Source organism: Osmia lignaria, chromosome 12 (assembly GCF_051020975.1).
Source record: "Osmia lignaria lignaria isolate PbOS001 chromosome 12, iyOsmLign1, whole genome shotgun sequence".
Taxonomy (NCBI): Eukaryota; Metazoa; Arthropoda; class Insecta; order Hymenoptera; family Megachilidae; genus Osmia; species Osmia lignaria.
The window spans coordinates 3,209,763-3,227,962 of NC_135043.1; the positions used below are offsets into that span (position 1 = coordinate 3,209,763).

Genomic DNA, 18,200 nt, shown 5'->3' on the forward strand with positions numbered 1-18,200 from the left:
ATTTTATTTCTACTGAGTTATGTAACATTTTAAATCATAAGCTCTCATGAGTAATCACTTGTTCATACGTTACACTATCACACATTGTGTATGACTATATTTCCCATTTATGAATCACGTTTCATTTCAAAGAAGCGGACAAAAGTATCTATCCTCGAATCGTCTTAACTCGGAAACTACTTACAACCTCCTACACATCTATTACTTTTTTATGCTTTAATCTAGTTTCATGTTATCTGTAATGTTCCACGCGATGGTGTACGAGCACAGCAACACGCGCCGGAGTAACTCGACGTTTTCGAGCACGACAGACAGGTCGAGTAATTGGATCGAGCAGCAGGGCTGCGATTGGCAGCCGCCTAACAGGCCTGTTTCAACCCCCATCCAGGAAGTGGAAAAGGCTCGAGAGAGAGAGAGAGAGAGAGAGAGATCCTCTATAACGCTTTTGCTTAACTTGACCTTAATTTCACGGGGTACAATCTCATTGTCGTTTACGAGTCCTTGGAAATTATAGAGAAAAAAAATAGATCACCAGTACTCGTTAACACTATTCTCATTATTGGTGTAATTTATGCAATCTAATGTAACACCGCACAAGATGGAGGTTATGTTCCTTCGAAAGTCTCATTTCGTCCCATTTTTCCGCAGAATAATCCAAACGCCTTTTCCGCTGGGTCGTTCCGACAATTTGAATACCAATCAGAAAGGCGGGTAGGATTTTTCCGCTGCTTTTTCATGGAAATTCTGCTCTTCTTTTTCCCCCGACAGATAATTTCATTCGCACGCGATTTCCTTCGCCTCGTCCTCTCCCTTAACCCCTGTGTATACCTCCACGTGGATCTTCTCAAACCACTATCACCTCTTTTCTATGGTGGTAACGCGTAGAATGACGTCAGTGATTCCCACTCTTCCTCTCGGTAATCCCATCCGGAAATAGGAAGGAGGGAGAGAGACGGGGGTGGAATAGCACGCGTTTCGGTCAATAGCAACCGGGATCAACTCTGGGAATTCTCGAATGTTTCCGCGTTCGAGGCTCGACTTTAAACCCACCTATCGCATACCTGGAAATTTTCCTTCTGTTTTCCAGCGAAGCGAACCGGAGGACGAACTTCCTATTGTGTTTATTTACGGATACACAAATTGGTCGCCGAAATGTAAATTTTGCTATTCGTGGATAAAAGTGACTGAATTAACGAGTTGGGACTTGTTAGGAAGAGTCCGCATGAAAAGACACTTTTACGAATGACTGTATGTTAGAAATGGCAAAGAGATTTTGTTGAAAGAGTCATTGGAAGCTTCGTTAAATTTATCAGTTGGTAGAGAGCAAGGTTGAAAAGGTAAAGTCAAGGAGGAACATCGAAGGGAAGACACCCTTATTCCGCTCCGTAATCAGCTTCGCTTCTGGGGGAGGAGACACTAACACGTCGTTATACTAACGGGGGTCAACCTTGGGACACATTAAGGGTACCATGGTTTGCACGGTAATAGGGCCAAGGACACCTCAGGCTGTGCTTCCATTTGCTTGAATAAATGATGGAATATCGACAAGTTGCTTTTAACTTATGGACAACGTTGATGTACAATATAACTAAGTCCTTCCAACGTGAACAATTTTGTCAAATAATAAATGCCATTCATTATTTTTACTATCTATAATAACAAGTATACTCGCGATCATTTCCAACTTGCCTTTCCATTCTTGATATTAACCCGGAACTTATTTCTTTTAATCACCACTGAAGCTACCCTTGGTCCCCATCCCTTTTATCAAGACACACCACTTTCGAAAAGGCCTGCGGGCAACAGGAGGCGCGTACAACAAGCGCAACAACGTGAACTACTCTCTTCCCTCGGTGACCGAGAGAAGCGGGGAGGGATTCAGGCACGAGCGACCGTCAGGGGTTGACCTAATTTCACTTCATAGGTTGGCCTCTGACTGTCTGACCTTTTCCCAGGAGAGAGTTCCTGGCGAGGGTGCGCTTGTGCACCACTCGGAGGATGATGATCGGTGGTGGGACAAAGAGGATCGTGCAGCACGTGTATGGCCTTCGCGTATCAAAGAGAGAGCAAATCGAGACGGGTAACAAAGAGAAAAACGAAACTGGGATTAATGGAACATGAGTCAAGCACAATTTTAACATCTTTCCGCTCGAAATTTTCAATTTCAAAGAATGCCGAGGATGAAAGAGGGGGAACAGAGAGCAAGATATTAATCTCTATCCGGAAAGCCTAGCGGATTCTCTGGCGTAAGCGTAGAAACGACGTAGGAGGTGGTGGAGGTTCGCCAGGCAGGTGCGGAACCGACCGTGAGGGGATAAATGAAACTGGGTCACCCCTGGGAACCGGTGAGCCTGGGGCTCGTGGTGTCCGGGAACAACTGGCCAGAAGAGCCTGACGAACATCCGTTTCAAAACGGAAACTGATACATGTTGTACAGCAAACACCTGTTTATATATGCTTCCATTTTATACGACCTGATATATTCCACCCAAGATAGCCTTCAAAAATTACTACTAAATACATCTGTAAAAACATATGAATCATTTTTGTTCGCGTACACGCATAGAAAAATTGATGCGAGAGAAGAGGTGTGTGTGATTGAATATCATTGAAGAGAGTTGACCTAGATTGGTTGAACGAAAAATACGCGGTGGGATTATCGAAATAATTCCGCCTCAAACTGGACCGATACGGCTCCACATGCGCGTTTGTAGAGAGGTATTAGATACATGATACACTCTAGATCAAAGTAGGCTCCCCAGGAAAAGCGGTGATGTCCAGGGTTTTCACCTTTCCCCATCAGGAGCTCGAAGGAGACTGACGATGCATCGAAAGGGGCCTCATATGTGTACAGTGAGAGGCAAAAGTAAGTAGACACTGTTCAAAATAGAATACTTCGGTTAAAATTGAACTAAATAACTTGAGGTATTCTGAGAAGCTATAAAAATTAATTCACTATAATATGTATTTTCATCGTTTTAAAAAATTACAATTTGTTGAAATGGTGAAAAAAAATAGTGAATGGTAATTCACTAGTAACGGAACTAGTCACGTTCTTAGATAAAAAGTCGCGATTTTCGGAAATTTTAATTACTTATAACTTTCCTTTGGCAAACCGCCACTCGCGTACGAATTGATATTAATTCATTATTCGTACTTCTCAGTTATGTACTAAAGTTTGTAATATTTAATAAATAAAAATTACATCATATTTATTCTAAATTACTTTTAATATTAATTTTGAGAACTCCTACTTTCTCTATATAATTTTCCCTAGAGAAGCACGATTTGATCGTGAGTGTACTCTGTGTTTCCATGTCGGAATTACAGCGCATCCGAACTGAACATGGAATTGCAGGTATGTCTAATACCGAGTACACACATTAAGCTTGGAATTGTAACGCTCTCGGGATATGGCATAATGTAACATAATCGAATAACTCTCTCGAATCTTGTGCGACCCCTTCTACGGTCTCTACGTGACGTCAATCACTAACTTGAAATCAACTCGTGTATATCTGTGCCGGTAATAACTCGACACACCGTGGACAGCTTCCAAAATGGAACAATAAGAGAACTGGAAAATATCGCCAAGAATTATGAAAGAATTTGTTTAAAATCATAAACAGTAGAATTGAATAGAAGTTTCATGTTTGGACGAAATGTATAAAATACGCTAAGAGAAAAATGGTGGATGCTAAAAATGATCAGCTGTTATTAAACGTCCGAGACTGGATTGTATAATGCTTGAATTACGTGACACGACGCATTCCCTTCCTTCTTCCGCTCTTCCGAACTGTCTACGTGCAATGTGGATAGCGTTGCACCTAGAGTACAAGGCTACCAGTTAGCCAGTAACGTACAAATACTCGAGGCATATAATAAATAAAAGTGATATGCTAACTGTATCGAATAATACTGAAAATCTTTTTAATACAAGTTTCAAAAATAATTATGAAAAATAAAAGATATATTTTTAGGATTCTCTAATGATAAAATATATTTATATCAAAGGAGCCATTTGTTCCACAGTGCACGTATCAGATGTGCCCATTAGAGGAACAGAACGAGATGGTTCCAACCTGCCAAAAGCGCATACTGCATTTCTTGCAGTCATTGCAGCACATCCTTACGTAATTCCACCTCCCGCTCCCCCGTGTCTCGTCGCTACAACGCGACATTTTTACACCCGTCTCTCCCTCTTCTCGCGCGAGTTTTCTGGTAAAGTAACGTCGAATGACGTCCAAGTTAAATTTTCCGTCGAGTCGCGCGGATATATTTACTACGTACCGGGAGAAGAGCGGGAACTTGGACGGCCCTGGGCTTTTACCGTCCCAACGACAGAATCGACGAGATCGACGAGATCGACGAGGAAAAACATTACCCATAAGCTTGTTTTTGAATTCTAAGTGAATATATCGACGGGTACATTTGGATATTAGTTGCAATGACACGTACGTGTCAACTGTAATGTTGAAACCTTGAATACAGAAATGTTGGTCCGCCTACATCCGCTGCGTCGTTGATTTTGTTTGTCAACGCCTATGTACTCGTTCCAAGTGAACGGAGATTTTTCATTTCCACGTTTTCCATCGTGGATCAATAACAAACATTTTTCGATTAATTGCAGTAATGACTGGGGTGATGTCACGCGACGTATCACGATGATCTAATGAATGCACCGGAAGATCTTTAATGCGTTCAATAATCAATTAGCGTTCTTATAAAAACATTCATTGAATATTTCATTACGTCAAATTTTAATAAATATTTTTATATTGAAGTCTATTTAGTAAGTATTCGTACAGACTTGGGTCATTTAATTTCTTCGATTTTCCATACGAGAGCATAATTGATCGTTTTAATCGAAGAAGAAGATTAGCTTGTGGAATAGTTGACAGTGAACGCCCTCTATGACTCGAGAGCCACTCGAGGGAAAGTCTCCTGCTGGGAGGCTCGAGGATCAGCTGATTAGGCGACAGAGCGTCAGCTGATTTTGACAGCCCGGCCGACCTTGTGCGCATCTTAACACGTCGCGCGCCACACTGGATTCAAATGCGCGAACTTTACGTTCTTCGCGCAGGTGAACTGCGCACCCCCACTGCGCATACTCTTTTTCTCGTACACGTGAACGATAGACGGAAAAACATTTTATTAAAGTCTTGTAGGTCACTTTCATTATGGTTATGGAATCAACTTTTCAAATATAGCCACTACTTCTAAATTGTACTAATAGTAAATGAAGAAGACCAACGATGACAATCTCATTTCATTTAAGAATGTGTCACTGCTATAGTAACGGCATGGTGCGTACCTGCGCGTTATTCGTTTCGTCAGATTAGTTATATCCATTCTGAAATCTGTTGCGACCCCGATCAATAAATTTACTTCTCAGCTGTCACCGTCTCTTGTTTAGTGGACTTATCAAGAGACGCGTACACACGCTGGTCGCCATTAAATTAGATTATCATCTTTTGTACCGTAGAAACTTAGATGATTTTTCCTTCTCTCGCTACTTGTACTAGAGTACATATAAATCCGCATTTCTTTTGTGCTCGAGACCATCATAATTTTTTATTTGAACACTGTGACTATTTGTCTTCAAGCCAAAGAATTATTAAATAAGGAATTATGTGATTTCATGCGTGTAAATGTATTAAGGTTATGTTTAACGCATTTTTCTCGTTCAGCGTTTTTTTTTATAATGTTCCTCCACAATGATACTTCAAAGTGTTTGTTATTCCATAAGATCACCATAGAGACCAGCAGGTAACTCAACGTGGGTTGCTAACGCCCTCAGAAAACTGAGATACCACCAGCTGTGTTCACCCGCTTCATTACCCACCGAGTGAACGCAGAGTGGCTCCCTGTTCTCCGAGAGCTTATTTCGCTGTTTCCGTTCTGCTTTTACCGACCGAACGAGTTGAATGATAAATTCTATATTTTTTTCCGATTCCTCGGTGGTCGGTATCTTTAAAAAACATACGGAACCATTTCAATGAAAATCCAGACTTCATTGGCCGTGTTAATATTCTCGTAATTCTCTTCTTTATCAGTTGAACGATTATATACCAAAATTCAGTTAATCCTTCTGTATTTTTATGCAGATAAAATGTTAGAAGAAAATTACCACCCAAACTGTCAAATGAAATAAACGTGGAAACCACTGCAGTAGAAATCAATAAATCGATACGAAAGCATTAAGACGTGGAAGTAAATTGCTTTTTTAGACGATGAACACCTCCAACCACAATACAAAGCTAACTTTCGGTAATAAATTGCGAAGGGTCGCAAACTAATCGATTTTGTAATCATTTTCCACGTTACAACGACTAACACCTATTCATCTGATTAATTTCGCGTCAACGGGAAGAGGTGTCACGTGACGTTAAGTACTTTGTCCAACATGGTGGGAAGTTGCTGTCGAAACTTAAACTCCTCTAAAATTAATAACCTCCTGTGATTGTCAACTAAATTTAATCAATTTGATCTTCCTAACCTAAGTAAATTTCGTTCTACAGAACTTTTATAATATAAAAGATACCGATGGAAAAATACGTGAATCGTGTCCAGGAATACGAGTCGTCGATAAAAGAAAACAATTACGTAATCAGCACGCACGATTTAAACTCCCTTTTACGTTATGCCAGTCTACTCGGTTTTTATCTTATCGAGCGTCGGCCACGCTGCATTCTTCTATCTTTGGCACACAAACACAGAGGACATTCTACATTCAATACCAGAGGCTCGTTGCTTTACAGTTTATGACACAACCTACACTGATCAAACATCAAAAGCGACCTTTACCGTATACGTAAACTACACAACATGGTAGAAACGAGTTTCAAGGTTAAACGATAAACAACAAGGCCGAATCAAGGTTATCATGGAACCCCCTTTTTACACAATTCTGCTTTTCCCTAACGATTCGTCACGATTGTTCTATTTAAAAAATGCAACCTACATAAGCGTCGTTGAAATTTTAGGTTATGGTAATACCAGTTTACAAAATTCCTAGAAACTTATTTTAATATACCACATGAAATGATTGTAGCATTTAATGAATAACTATATTTTAGTAGTTTTACGCGCAAAACGACACGTTTTGGTTTTTATAACGGTACGAATATTAAATATTGTTTTACGACCAATAAAGGTTCCCCGGCTCTTAGAGGTTTGAATAATTCCCACGAAACCTCATTGAGCAGTAGAAGCGAGCCAATCAGAGATCACAGCAGAAAGAGGGCGCGTTTACGCACGGCGACGCGTGCAAATGACGTCACGCTGTGACGTGTTCGTGCGTGTACATACGCACGGAGATACGCCGCGTGATTACGGTGGTTCGTAACAGAATAAAATAGCGATGCTGATAAGCTAATTCATGTAATTTTCACTTTAATTCCTATTTTTCATTAACTCGTGATTGGTAAAGGTGGAAGAATTTATAAGACTTGGGGACATGTTTATCCCTAGGCAAAATATGCACGTGTCTAGGGCCCCTGTAGGTATTTTTTATTATTGCAAATGTATACTTTATTCTGTTATGAATACCATAATTAATAAGTGAAATGAAATGTTATACGTTTACTTACAGTCTACTGCTGGGCTCGTTACTGGCCTCGTCACCTTCGATTCGGTAAACTTTACCGGACATCACGTATTCGAAACTGTCTGCTCTGGAGCCTCCTTCCTGTTCCGTCGCGTTCCATTCCCCTCCATCCGGATACCCGTCCTCCCTCAAGGTCGTTGCAAGTACCAATCGAAATTTATCACCTGCAACAAAATAAAGATAATTATTAGAATGGTAAGAAAAACTGCTACTATAAATATCGTTATACGATAAAAAGCCGTAATGTCGGAAACACGGAAACCGATGTCTAATAATAGGCCCCAAGGTAATTGCATCGAAAATACATTGGGGGCGTTGCAGACGTTCGCTCCGGCACGTTTAACGAGATTCACACGGTTGATTGCGTGAACATAAACCAATAAGACTCGTCTTCTCGCTATTTTCACAAAACGAACCATATATGTACGCACACGCGACGAAAACACGAGGAACATTTGGCGTTTACCCCTTCCCTAATCGTCGGCTTACGTGTTGTACATATGTTACGCGAACGTGACACGACACGTTACTTCGAAACGATACACAAAAACCGTAATATATTACACGCGTCGGTTATCTGCGCTGCATTGTTGATTATGTAATAAATCGACGTAAGTAACAGAAGAGAAACTGTCGTGATAAAAAATCAAATCATTTCGAACGAGCGGAAGTAAGATTAATCAAACGTTGACAAAAGCAAGTCTATTAGAACAAACACAAGAATTATATCACGCTTGAAATTATTAATTGTAAGACGCGTCTAAAAGAATATGTAACACACATTTTGTGTTTTTTTTCTTTTTTTGGTATTAATAAAACACGCCCAATCTGGAGCGTGTAAAATTTTCTAAGAGAACAGGGGTCAAGGTTAAAAGTCCGCGTTATATCGATGATAGATATAGCACACGGTAATCAATATTACCGGCCGTGGCAATGTCGAGAGGACAATGCATAAGCATCGACTAGAAAGCAAGTCAGAAAAATCTGAATGATCAATTGATCGTGTCATGAAGGTATACGTGGGTTAGGCTTACATCACAATAATGATATAATGATTATAGATTATCTAGTTGAGCGATGCCACGGACCGTATTCCATTCCCGGCCATATTAACCAATGCTAGACGGGCAAAGAATATGTATGTCGCGTGATTTACCGCAATAACCTTGACACTGACAGCGACTAACCTGAGTACGGTTAAACTTGTTCCCGTTCGAATGTACAGAGCTTCTAATGCACTGAATTTAGGCGGTAGATGTAAAACACAAGGATATATATTTGAAAGGAAACTATATCGTTTAACACATTCAGCAACGTAGAAGCACCCCCGCCGTACGGAGCTTTAATGTGCCCCGAGATCCGCCAAAAACCGCCATCTTGCTTAGTGACGTCAAGCACACAAGTCGGGGGAAAAAGCAGTAAGAGCACAACTATAGTTTATATATCCATTTTTTTGCACGATGCGCATTCGCATTCACGGCGCAGAACGTCTTACTCTCGTTTTCCATTCGAATATATTCATGCACCTGTCATGGTGACCATTTCCCTTCTGCACTGTACCTATCATGGCAGATCGACGCATCACGATTTACAACTTATATCCACCTTTAGGCGGATGTTACACCTGTCATCTTGACACTGTTCCTTTTTCGTGGCACTCTGAACGTTCGACTATTGATAAATAATCCAAAACACTTCGTGACATCGTGCAACTTAACATGTCCGATGCTCGCATCTTCGTACATTAAGTAGGTTAGTTGCGCGACGGCGGAGTACGAAAAATACTGACCGTCGCGTCGAAGGAAAAAACGTGCGCACGATACCGCGAATGAGGAAAGTTGAAGGCGAATACGCGATGAAACGACGGCACACAGAGCAACCGATGAAAAAACACACACGCGCGAACACACACGGTCGCCACTTCTTCTTTCAGCAGCGAACGAATATCGCGACCGACACGGTTACGAGTCGTGGCCGTTTTGACCTTGGCATTGAACTTATGGGAGCTGCCGGGTGAGGCAGGAGAGAGGAGTGGGACAAAAGGCCGGGGAGAGGGGAGACGAGCAGAATGTGGCACGATGGAGAGGGGAGAAGAGGAAGGTTGCGTCATCTCGCGCAAGTCTGTGCGCCGCGCGTCAATACAGCGGAACTGCCTGGCCCTATGGACTAACCTTCGTTCTCCTCCACCACTTTACTCTTCCCCCCTCGTCGCATACTCGTTTAGTCCTGCACGATCGACAAGCTCCTTTCTGCAAAATCCTACTCTTCTCTGACAACTGTAAACGCGACTTCTGTATTGCCGTTTTCTGACTTTAGTTTCCTATGATAGGATAACTAATTTCAATGATTAGTTAAATTGCATGAGAAACTGAAAAAAAAAAAAACACACACACACACCTGACTTGGGTTAATGGAATGGCACTCTTTTCGCGGCTTACGCTAAAGGAAAACTTCTCAGAGAAGAGACAAGAAAACAGGATATGAATCTGTAAACATAGCAAGTTGGCAGGGGTAGATCGGCGATGCGGTGCACCCCACCTACTTCTCCTACCCCTGCCCTCAGTGGGTGTGACGCACCCACTCCCTCTGCAGCGCCCGAATCAACGGGTTACATCCAGAACCGTCCGTGGGGCGAGTCAAAACGACGATGTACAGAAGAGAGGGGAGGGAAGGGAGGGGTTGCTGCAGCGTGACGTGGCCTTGGATGCACTTACAAATCTAATACACGTTAATCACGAATACCCTTCCCTTTCGCGAGCCACTTTTCATTACAAAACATGATGATGCAGTTATTCAAAATTTACCACCTAATCGTTAATTTCGACAATTCATTAATACAGAAACAATAACAGTAAGATGACAGATAACAAACGTTACTTTAGGATAACAGAATTTCTTCTGAAGACCCTTAAGAAGAAACTCGCGTGTTCAAAAGTGCAACGCGTTAAACACAGTCCGTTGTCACTGGAAAAAAAAAATGTCGGAAATCACTTTGAAGTAAAGTACTTGGATACATTATGCCACTAGTAGCCCACTACGAGTTGCGTGGAACACGTTCCGCCAGTGTTCATTACTCAAGGTCGTCCTTCCGATGTCCCTAACCAAGAAGTGGAAAAGCAACGAGAGTGAAGGAAAAAAATGACGGTGAGTGCACGTGTGTCTCTTAGCGCAAAACACGTGTCGCGTTCAGCAAAGAGAGGCTCAAGATAGAGGGGTATTATCGATTCTCGGACATCGATGATCACGCCCTTCGGAACGAGTATCTTTTCTCTTTCTCTGGCCCCGAATACATTTCAGGAATGATATTTTAAACAGAATTTCAACGCGAATCAGAAGTAGCGCGTGTCAATGGATTTGGCATCCATTATCCACGCAACCGGAAGCGGAGACTGTGAAGTTCGCTTAAGAAGGAAAACAGAAACCTAAATATTACGCAGCTGCCATATGCGTCGCAAATGTTCTGCGCGACTTTCACGCGTAGGTAAATCTGTTGTCGGGTTAAAAATATATCAAAAATATATCTGACAGGGGAACTCGCGAACTTACAAAATTCCGAACTGTCAATATGTTGTCAGTGAAAGAATATACAGAAAGTAGTTTTCTATGTGCGGAACATAAAGATGTACTCTAACCTCGAAATGTCCGTATGAAATCTGATCTTTACAGAAATACGAACGCCATTTTGTTATTCAAATATCACTGAAAAGTAGCCTGTCGAAGCGTATGCTTATAATAAACTTACTAAACATAAACGTGACGAAAGTTTTAGACTACATGTCAGATTATACGAGATTGTAAACCTTACACGGGTTTATCTTGCAAAATTTATGCTTCGAACGTATCGATCAAACGATATTCCCACAGAAGAGTCGCGCGTGATGTAAACAAACGCAAGAGTCGTGACAGCGCTTCTGCAATATGGCAAACAGAATTTTCATGCGATGCAACCTTCGGACTCGAGACGCCTACCCCGATCCGCTTAGGGGTATTAGATGGTTAAAATTTTCCGGTTACGAAATTGATATACACAGGTTTTTTACGAACTGTCAATCTCATGGCACCGCGTAACGAGTACCATATGCTCCTTTATCTAGAGCTGGCAAACATATTTCTCGATGAACATGACAGCAGGATGAGCGATCGGGCTAAAATTAACTCCTAACTAGATAATATGGATTTATCGGTGTATTATAAAAAATATTTTCTCGATTATTCTTTTAATTAATTTCAATTCGTTTTGATCATAGGTCCAGAAAAAAAGTGAAAATTATCTAAGAAACACTCACCTAATTCCATTGGATACAACCAGCTGTTGATGTCGAGGATCAGGTCCATCTTGAAGGACTCGGACTCGCAATGGAGTCTGCTCACTGCAACCCATCATCATTGATCGCCAGCCGTGTAGGGAAATCGAGAAAAAAAAAAAGAAACCAAAAATACCATTAATTATCTGGGTTCTGTTTTGTACCAATATGCTGGGTGTCCCAACTGTCATGGATACAGTATCCAGAACTGTCTCCCCATCGTGTTAAACTCGGAGAAATGTTACTCTGTCGAATAGCAAAATGTTTCATGCAAATTAGAAACTCTGTCCGATATTATGACTTATTCCCCTACATTGTCATTTTCCCTATGGAACTCTAGGTACAGTAGGCACACCCTGCATACATGCAAAATATCTCAGACACAAGGGAGAAGAGATCTCGTATTAAAGATACACGTCATATCACGTGAAAATAAAAAAGGTACCAAGGCATCACGTGATGTCAGCGACGAGAGTGACTCATGAAGTCTTTCGTGTAAGACCGTCATTCGCCGTCATTGCGGCGGAGGTTCCGATCACGCGCGATCCCAACAAAGAGGAAAAACGAAACGCGAATATTTCTTTCTTTGGTTTTTTTATTCTGTAATACATATATACACGTGCAAAAACGATAAGTTTGTGTTAATTTATTAGAACCTAAGTAGAACTTTGTACTTTTCACTAGAATGTCAAAAATATATACTAATCGAATTGGGTAACCTCCTCCTTTTTCGAAGTCGATTAAAAAGAAGCATAAATAAATGAAATTCATTGAAAATCTTTTGTTCAGTCTTATTTTAATGCAGATTTACAGCGAAATGGCGATCTTGTGAAGCCCGATGATATCTCCGCTGGTATCGTGTATCGAATCTAGGATTACAATCCGACATGTCATCCCGAGTAAACAAATTGTCCTTGGAACTACGTAAATTTTGTAACGAAAGTAGAATTCCGTATCTTGACGGCATCGTTTGACAATTTCGACGATAATCGGTATCGTTTCAATTACATAATTCGTCCTTTGCGCGAGAGCATGTCTTGTTTTCCGTGACGCCATTGTGTTTGGCGCGAACCAATCAGAAGCGAGCTACGTTGCATATCCCCGCGTAATGGACCCGTCCGCGTGACACGGCGATTTTGAATCGCGCGCCATTCCGAAATCGCGGCTAAAAGGACGATAATTCCTCTTGAATTTACACACGCATTGTACACGAGCACACTCTACACGCGTAACAGTAATAAGATACGATAATTCAGCGGCAAAGGCATGAAATAACAGACATTCGTGAAATGAGACTACATGTCGCGGGAAAACGAAACGGAAGAAACGTTCTTTCATTCACGTTTCAGAATTATTTCCCCATTTTCCTTTTCTTGGCTAAGCTTTGTTCAAGAGTGCCGGACATTTTTTGTTAAATTTCCATGTATTTTCTAAAAGGACTTGACAATGATTATCTCCTCCTTTGAAGATGTAATTTCTACGTATCTATGTCTCAATCTTGTGTGAATTAATGAAACTTTTTTCAACCAAGTGATTCGTAGTGACTTATATAGTGAAAGAATAACTTTTTACACGAACAGTGTATTAGAAAATATAAGTAATATGAAATACAAAATTAAATTAAAAATGGGGCTCTCTTCATGATCCGCACCCGAAAGGGTTAAATTACGATACCGAATGAACTCGTGCGCACAATTATTCCTTTGTTATTTCCATTGAAAGAAGTAACATAAAAGCGTAGGAAAATGTTTCATTGATGAAGATTATTGCACTAAATCAAATTTCCAATCTAAACGAATTACTAATTATCATACGTGCATCTGATGAATTCGAAGTCCCTCCTGATATCGGCTTTTCAATGATAACCAATCGAAATAATTGAAGAATCATTTCCTATTCTTATTTAAAAATTCGAAGCCTACACGAAATTTATTTCAACGATAAGTCACCGCTACGCGATAAAGGAACATTTTACGATTACGATTAAAATGCCAATTGTCGAAAGACTTTTGAAACATTAAAAATTATTCCAAAGCTGCATACACGTTACATTTTGCTGTACTTTCAGTAAGGAAGAAACATACTAAATTTTCTAAAAGTCGGGGTCTTCTCCTAGTAAGACATCGAATTCTACAAGAATCTATTTCCTCCAATTACTCACGCTAATTGACGACGTGGATCATTGACAACCATCAACAGCAACTGATTGGTCCTCATCTTCTCTCGTTAACTTCTTTTTTTAATTCCGCTTATCTCAGCCTTGCTCAAAACTGCCTTCTATTCCATCGATCCACCATTGATACAACACCGTTTAATCTTTTTACAACTTTCATCATCCCTTTCCTTGTTTCATTGTAACTTTCCATTGTCTCTCGAAACTCGGTTTGGCGAACATGTATTTCTCGACGGAATAATAAAAAAAAAAGGGAGAGACTGGTTCCGCGGATGGTTTATCAAAAGGAGCCCGAAGGTGGCACACGGTGGACTGATCCGTTCCTCGTTGCTGACGTTCCTGCTACCAGCTGCTCGACTTCTATGCGGCGATGGAAAGAGGAGCAGCGACGATCTTTACGGTCGCCCGGTGGTACGTGTTCTCCAACGAAACGCACGGAACCTGCCTTTATCCCCCACCACACTGCCAGCCGACTCTCACACCCTCTAACCCTTCCCCACTCGTCCCACGATTTAGCTACCCTACTACCCACCCTACTCCACGCGACGGCTATCCTCCTCTTCGCCGCCCCGAAATGCTTCAACCCTCCCACTCCAACCTTCCTCTTCACCTGTCGCACTCTAACCATCATTGTGTTTTCCTATCTCTCGCTCCTTGATCGTGGAAAGGGCAGGAGGGCTGATTCTCCCTCGATGCTGCTCCTGGCTAGCCTTCCGACAGATACACCACCACCACCCTCGTGTACATTCAGAGAAATCTTGGTTAACGCGTCGTTTAAGTATAGAATCATCAGGGATTCCACTGCTTCTTGAATATTTATCAATAAAAAAAAGAAACTTCCTGTTTGCTTCTGAAAGGGCTAATTGCCACTGCCAACTGCACCATTTGATTAGTTTGGGATTCGAACTTTGCGCCATTATAGAGGATACTAATAGTTTTGCAAAATTATAGTAGCGATTCTTTAAGGGTGGTTGGAAAATGTTTTCCGACTGTGAAGACTTAGATTAAGTTTATTCCCTGTTGGTAAAGTGACTCTCTGTCAGCTGATGTGATCAGATTATGTTTTTCCCCTTCTCTTCTATCATTTCCCTCACTATTCTAACTACCCTCGTCTTCTCTTTCTGAACATATGATATACAGGGTGGTCCGGATTTACTAATAAGACCAAGTGAGATATTGCTCTATCTATAAGGCTATCTATATTTAGGGATGAGGGCTAAAGCTGATTCGCTCTAGACATTTGCTGGATGAATGAAATAAATGACAGTGACGTAAATCTACCCACTAATATCAGGGATCATCGGCTGATACCGAGATCCTATTAACTATATTTACAAGTGCTATTTTGAAAGCCAGTAGAGTATCATTTTCTTTCATATACTATCCCCACAATGAACAGTGATCTTTCTATCTCCTAACGTTCCTACCGGCTGGTCCAGTCAGTCGTTAAAGACTCCCTGCGACTGCGTGTGGAAGATGGAGGGTGCAGAAAGAAATAGATGCAAGAAGTAGTAAAGAGAATGCAACCAACGACGACCTTTACGGTCGGCCGATAAGTTCTCTCCAACGAAACGCACGTAACCTGTCCTTCTCTATTGTCTGCCAGCGATCACCACCATCGTTGCCCTCTCTCTCTCTCTCTGTTCTACCAACACAACCTTCTATCTCTGCCTTCACAGAAACGCCCACGCTCCTTCCGTCCTCCTTCCTCCGTATCCGTCTTTTTCTGTTTCGTGATGAAACTAGTAGGGGGTGACAACCACCCAATGCACCCAGAAAGGAATGGCAATAGATTTACCCCCGCCAGCTGGTTAGGGGCGGCGCTGGCTAACCCTCTGACCTCCTCTCTTTTCTCCTCTTCGTTGTTTCTCTCTCACACTCCCTACCAATCTTATACTATCGCCTCTCTCTCTCTCTCTCTCCCTCTCCCTCTTTCACCCTCTGCACCAGGTACATATACACACGTTGATACGTAGCTTCTCTCGTCCCTTTTTTTCCAGACAAGTTCTTTATCTAACAACAGTACTACCGTCTTCTTTCTTCTCGAACAGTTTCTTGTTTTTATTTGCTCGAACTTCTCTCCTTGTTCTTTTTTTATTTTTGCTTTCACTCTATGTTACCTTGAGGCCGGTGTTTTTTTTTTCTTTTCTTTTGTCTACACAGAAGGGAGGTTCACCGACGTTATTTTGCATTTGGTTAGGTCGGTGGTTCTTCAAACAAAGCGTTTGTCGCTCGTGGTTCGTCCATCAAATTTGCCGGCCAATTTACATCTCTCTTCTAAAAATAACCCGTGCTTTTGTTTATCCACGGATTTCATCTCTTCCTGTTAGTCGAAATTGTTTAAGAACATTTCCAAATGAAATTATCGATTCGCCCAACGCAACGGTGGAACATAAGGTAACGAGTTAATAGAATCAGGAAAATCGCAATTAGCGCACTGGAATTGATCATTCTTAATAATCATATTCCAATAACGTGTGTTACATGAATTACCGCAGAAATAGATTCCAACTTTGTATATTTAGGACGTGTAACTGATAATACACTAAGCCTACTTCTACACCGATCAAGATACACTGGTGTGTTTTCAGGAATACCCCCGGCCACGCGACGTCACTTCTATGAAACTGATCACGCGATACCGCGTGTTGGATCACCAATGCCTAAACCCATTTCGTTACCACAGGTGACTATAGTCACCCGCCATTAAGTGGTTACCGTATACACTTAGATCGAAGAAAAGATCTGGTTAAGTAGGGTCACGTCAGTGTCTAATTCATTGAAGGAAACAGATTCTCAATAAACGACTGCTCTTTAAACGCTTGAGAAGACTTCGAAACCGTCGCTGCTAAAAACTGCCAATCGATATTGATATCGACCATTTCGCACCCCCTCCGTAGCATCCATGACCAATATCCTGAGGAAAGGTCCCTCTTTTGCGGCGTATCGAAAAAAAAAAAAAAAAAAAAAAAAAAATTAAGTTTAAAGAGAGGGCAGAGCGGATACAGTCGAAAAAGGGAAAAAAGGAAGCAAAAAGGCCTTGATACGAAAGGGGTGGTCGAGCAAGTAAGAGGTTGGTAAAAGGGTGAACACGGGGTGGTTTAACCGGAGGGACAAGGATAGAGGAGGATCGGAGGAAGAACGGAGGGGTGTACTTGGGTACCGAGGGCTTCCCAACTGCGCAGTGTCGCTATCCGCTATCGACCGGTTCACAAGCGCTATAAATACTGGGCACCGGGCTCTCGCCACCCCTGGCGCACACCCCCAGCCACCCACGCACACACCCCTTTGCCGTCACTTCCCCGTCTACCAACACTTCTACGCCTGCAACCTCCCCCTCTCGCCCTCCCGCCACGTAATCCTCTTGGCTGGCACACACAGAGGGGCGCGAAACCTTGACCTTCAAAAGTGCCACGGGAGGGTGAGGGTGGTATGACTACCACCCTCCCGGTGACGCATCTCCCGTACCCCCACCCCTCTGCTCTCTCGCTTCAACTCTAGCTACAACCTTTCTCTTTCTCGCTTCTCTTTCCTCTAAACTTCTCTATCGACGCTACTTTTTAAGGGGTAGTCCCGTTTGGACGCCCATTTTTAACGCGATTTTAAGCAATTCTGCTATTTGCCACAATTTTAGCGTTCTGTATTGTTAACCCTCGAACGACGGACCATGCAGAGAGCCCAAATTTTCATTCAATATTGTACATCATATCGTTTTCATTTTCTATAATAAATCTTTAAATGTTCCTTATAAAAATCAAACATTTTTGTTAATTTCTTTTTAATATCGTGCATTTATATTCCTGTGTATTTACCACCCTCCCATTTCCTTTGATCAAGGGTTAATGGCGACTAAGAGACGTTTTGATTATAAACCCAGTTAATAGGCGAATTTTCAGCCCGTCGACCCAGGTATTACAATGGATGTATGGAGCTTATATAATTATATAAGCAAGATTTCGATAGCCTCAAAGCGGGAAATAGGAATTTCAACGTTGGCACAAGGATAGATAGGACGATAACAAAAGCCAGGATGATTGAGAAAAAGGCACAAAGGGGACACGTTCGGTCTGATCGATTTAATAAAATGGCACACATCGAGCCGAACACGTCAGCC

At 41.7% G+C, this 18,200-nt stretch overlaps 1 protein-coding gene and 1 long non-coding RNA gene across 4 annotated transcripts in view; one reads left to right on the plus strand and one right to left on the minus strand.

Annotated features, from left to right (window-relative positions):
* Rpb8 (DNA-directed RNA polymerases I, II, and III subunit Rpb8) overlaps positions 1–18,200 on the minus strand; it is a 44,595-nt gene that overhangs the window by 13,594 nt on the left and 12,801 nt on the right. For all 3 annotated transcript variants that reach the window (XM_034321132.2, XM_034321135.2, XM_034321134.2), the window contains exons 3-4: positions 11,896–11,979; positions 7,593–7,773 (exon numbers count right to left, since the gene is read on the minus strand). In XM_034321132.2, coding sequence (XP_034177023.1) covers positions 7,593–7,773; positions 11,896–11,979 — 265 coding nt within the window. The remainder of the gene's footprint in view (positions 1–7,592; positions 7,774–11,895; positions 11,980–18,200) is intronic.
* LOC117602750 (uncharacterized) lies at positions 8,565–11,994 on the plus strand. Its single transcript, XR_004581020.2, has 3 exons — positions 8,565–9,027; positions 10,492–10,753; positions 11,857–11,994. It is a non-coding gene; the product is annotated as an uncharacterized LOC117602750 (long non-coding RNA).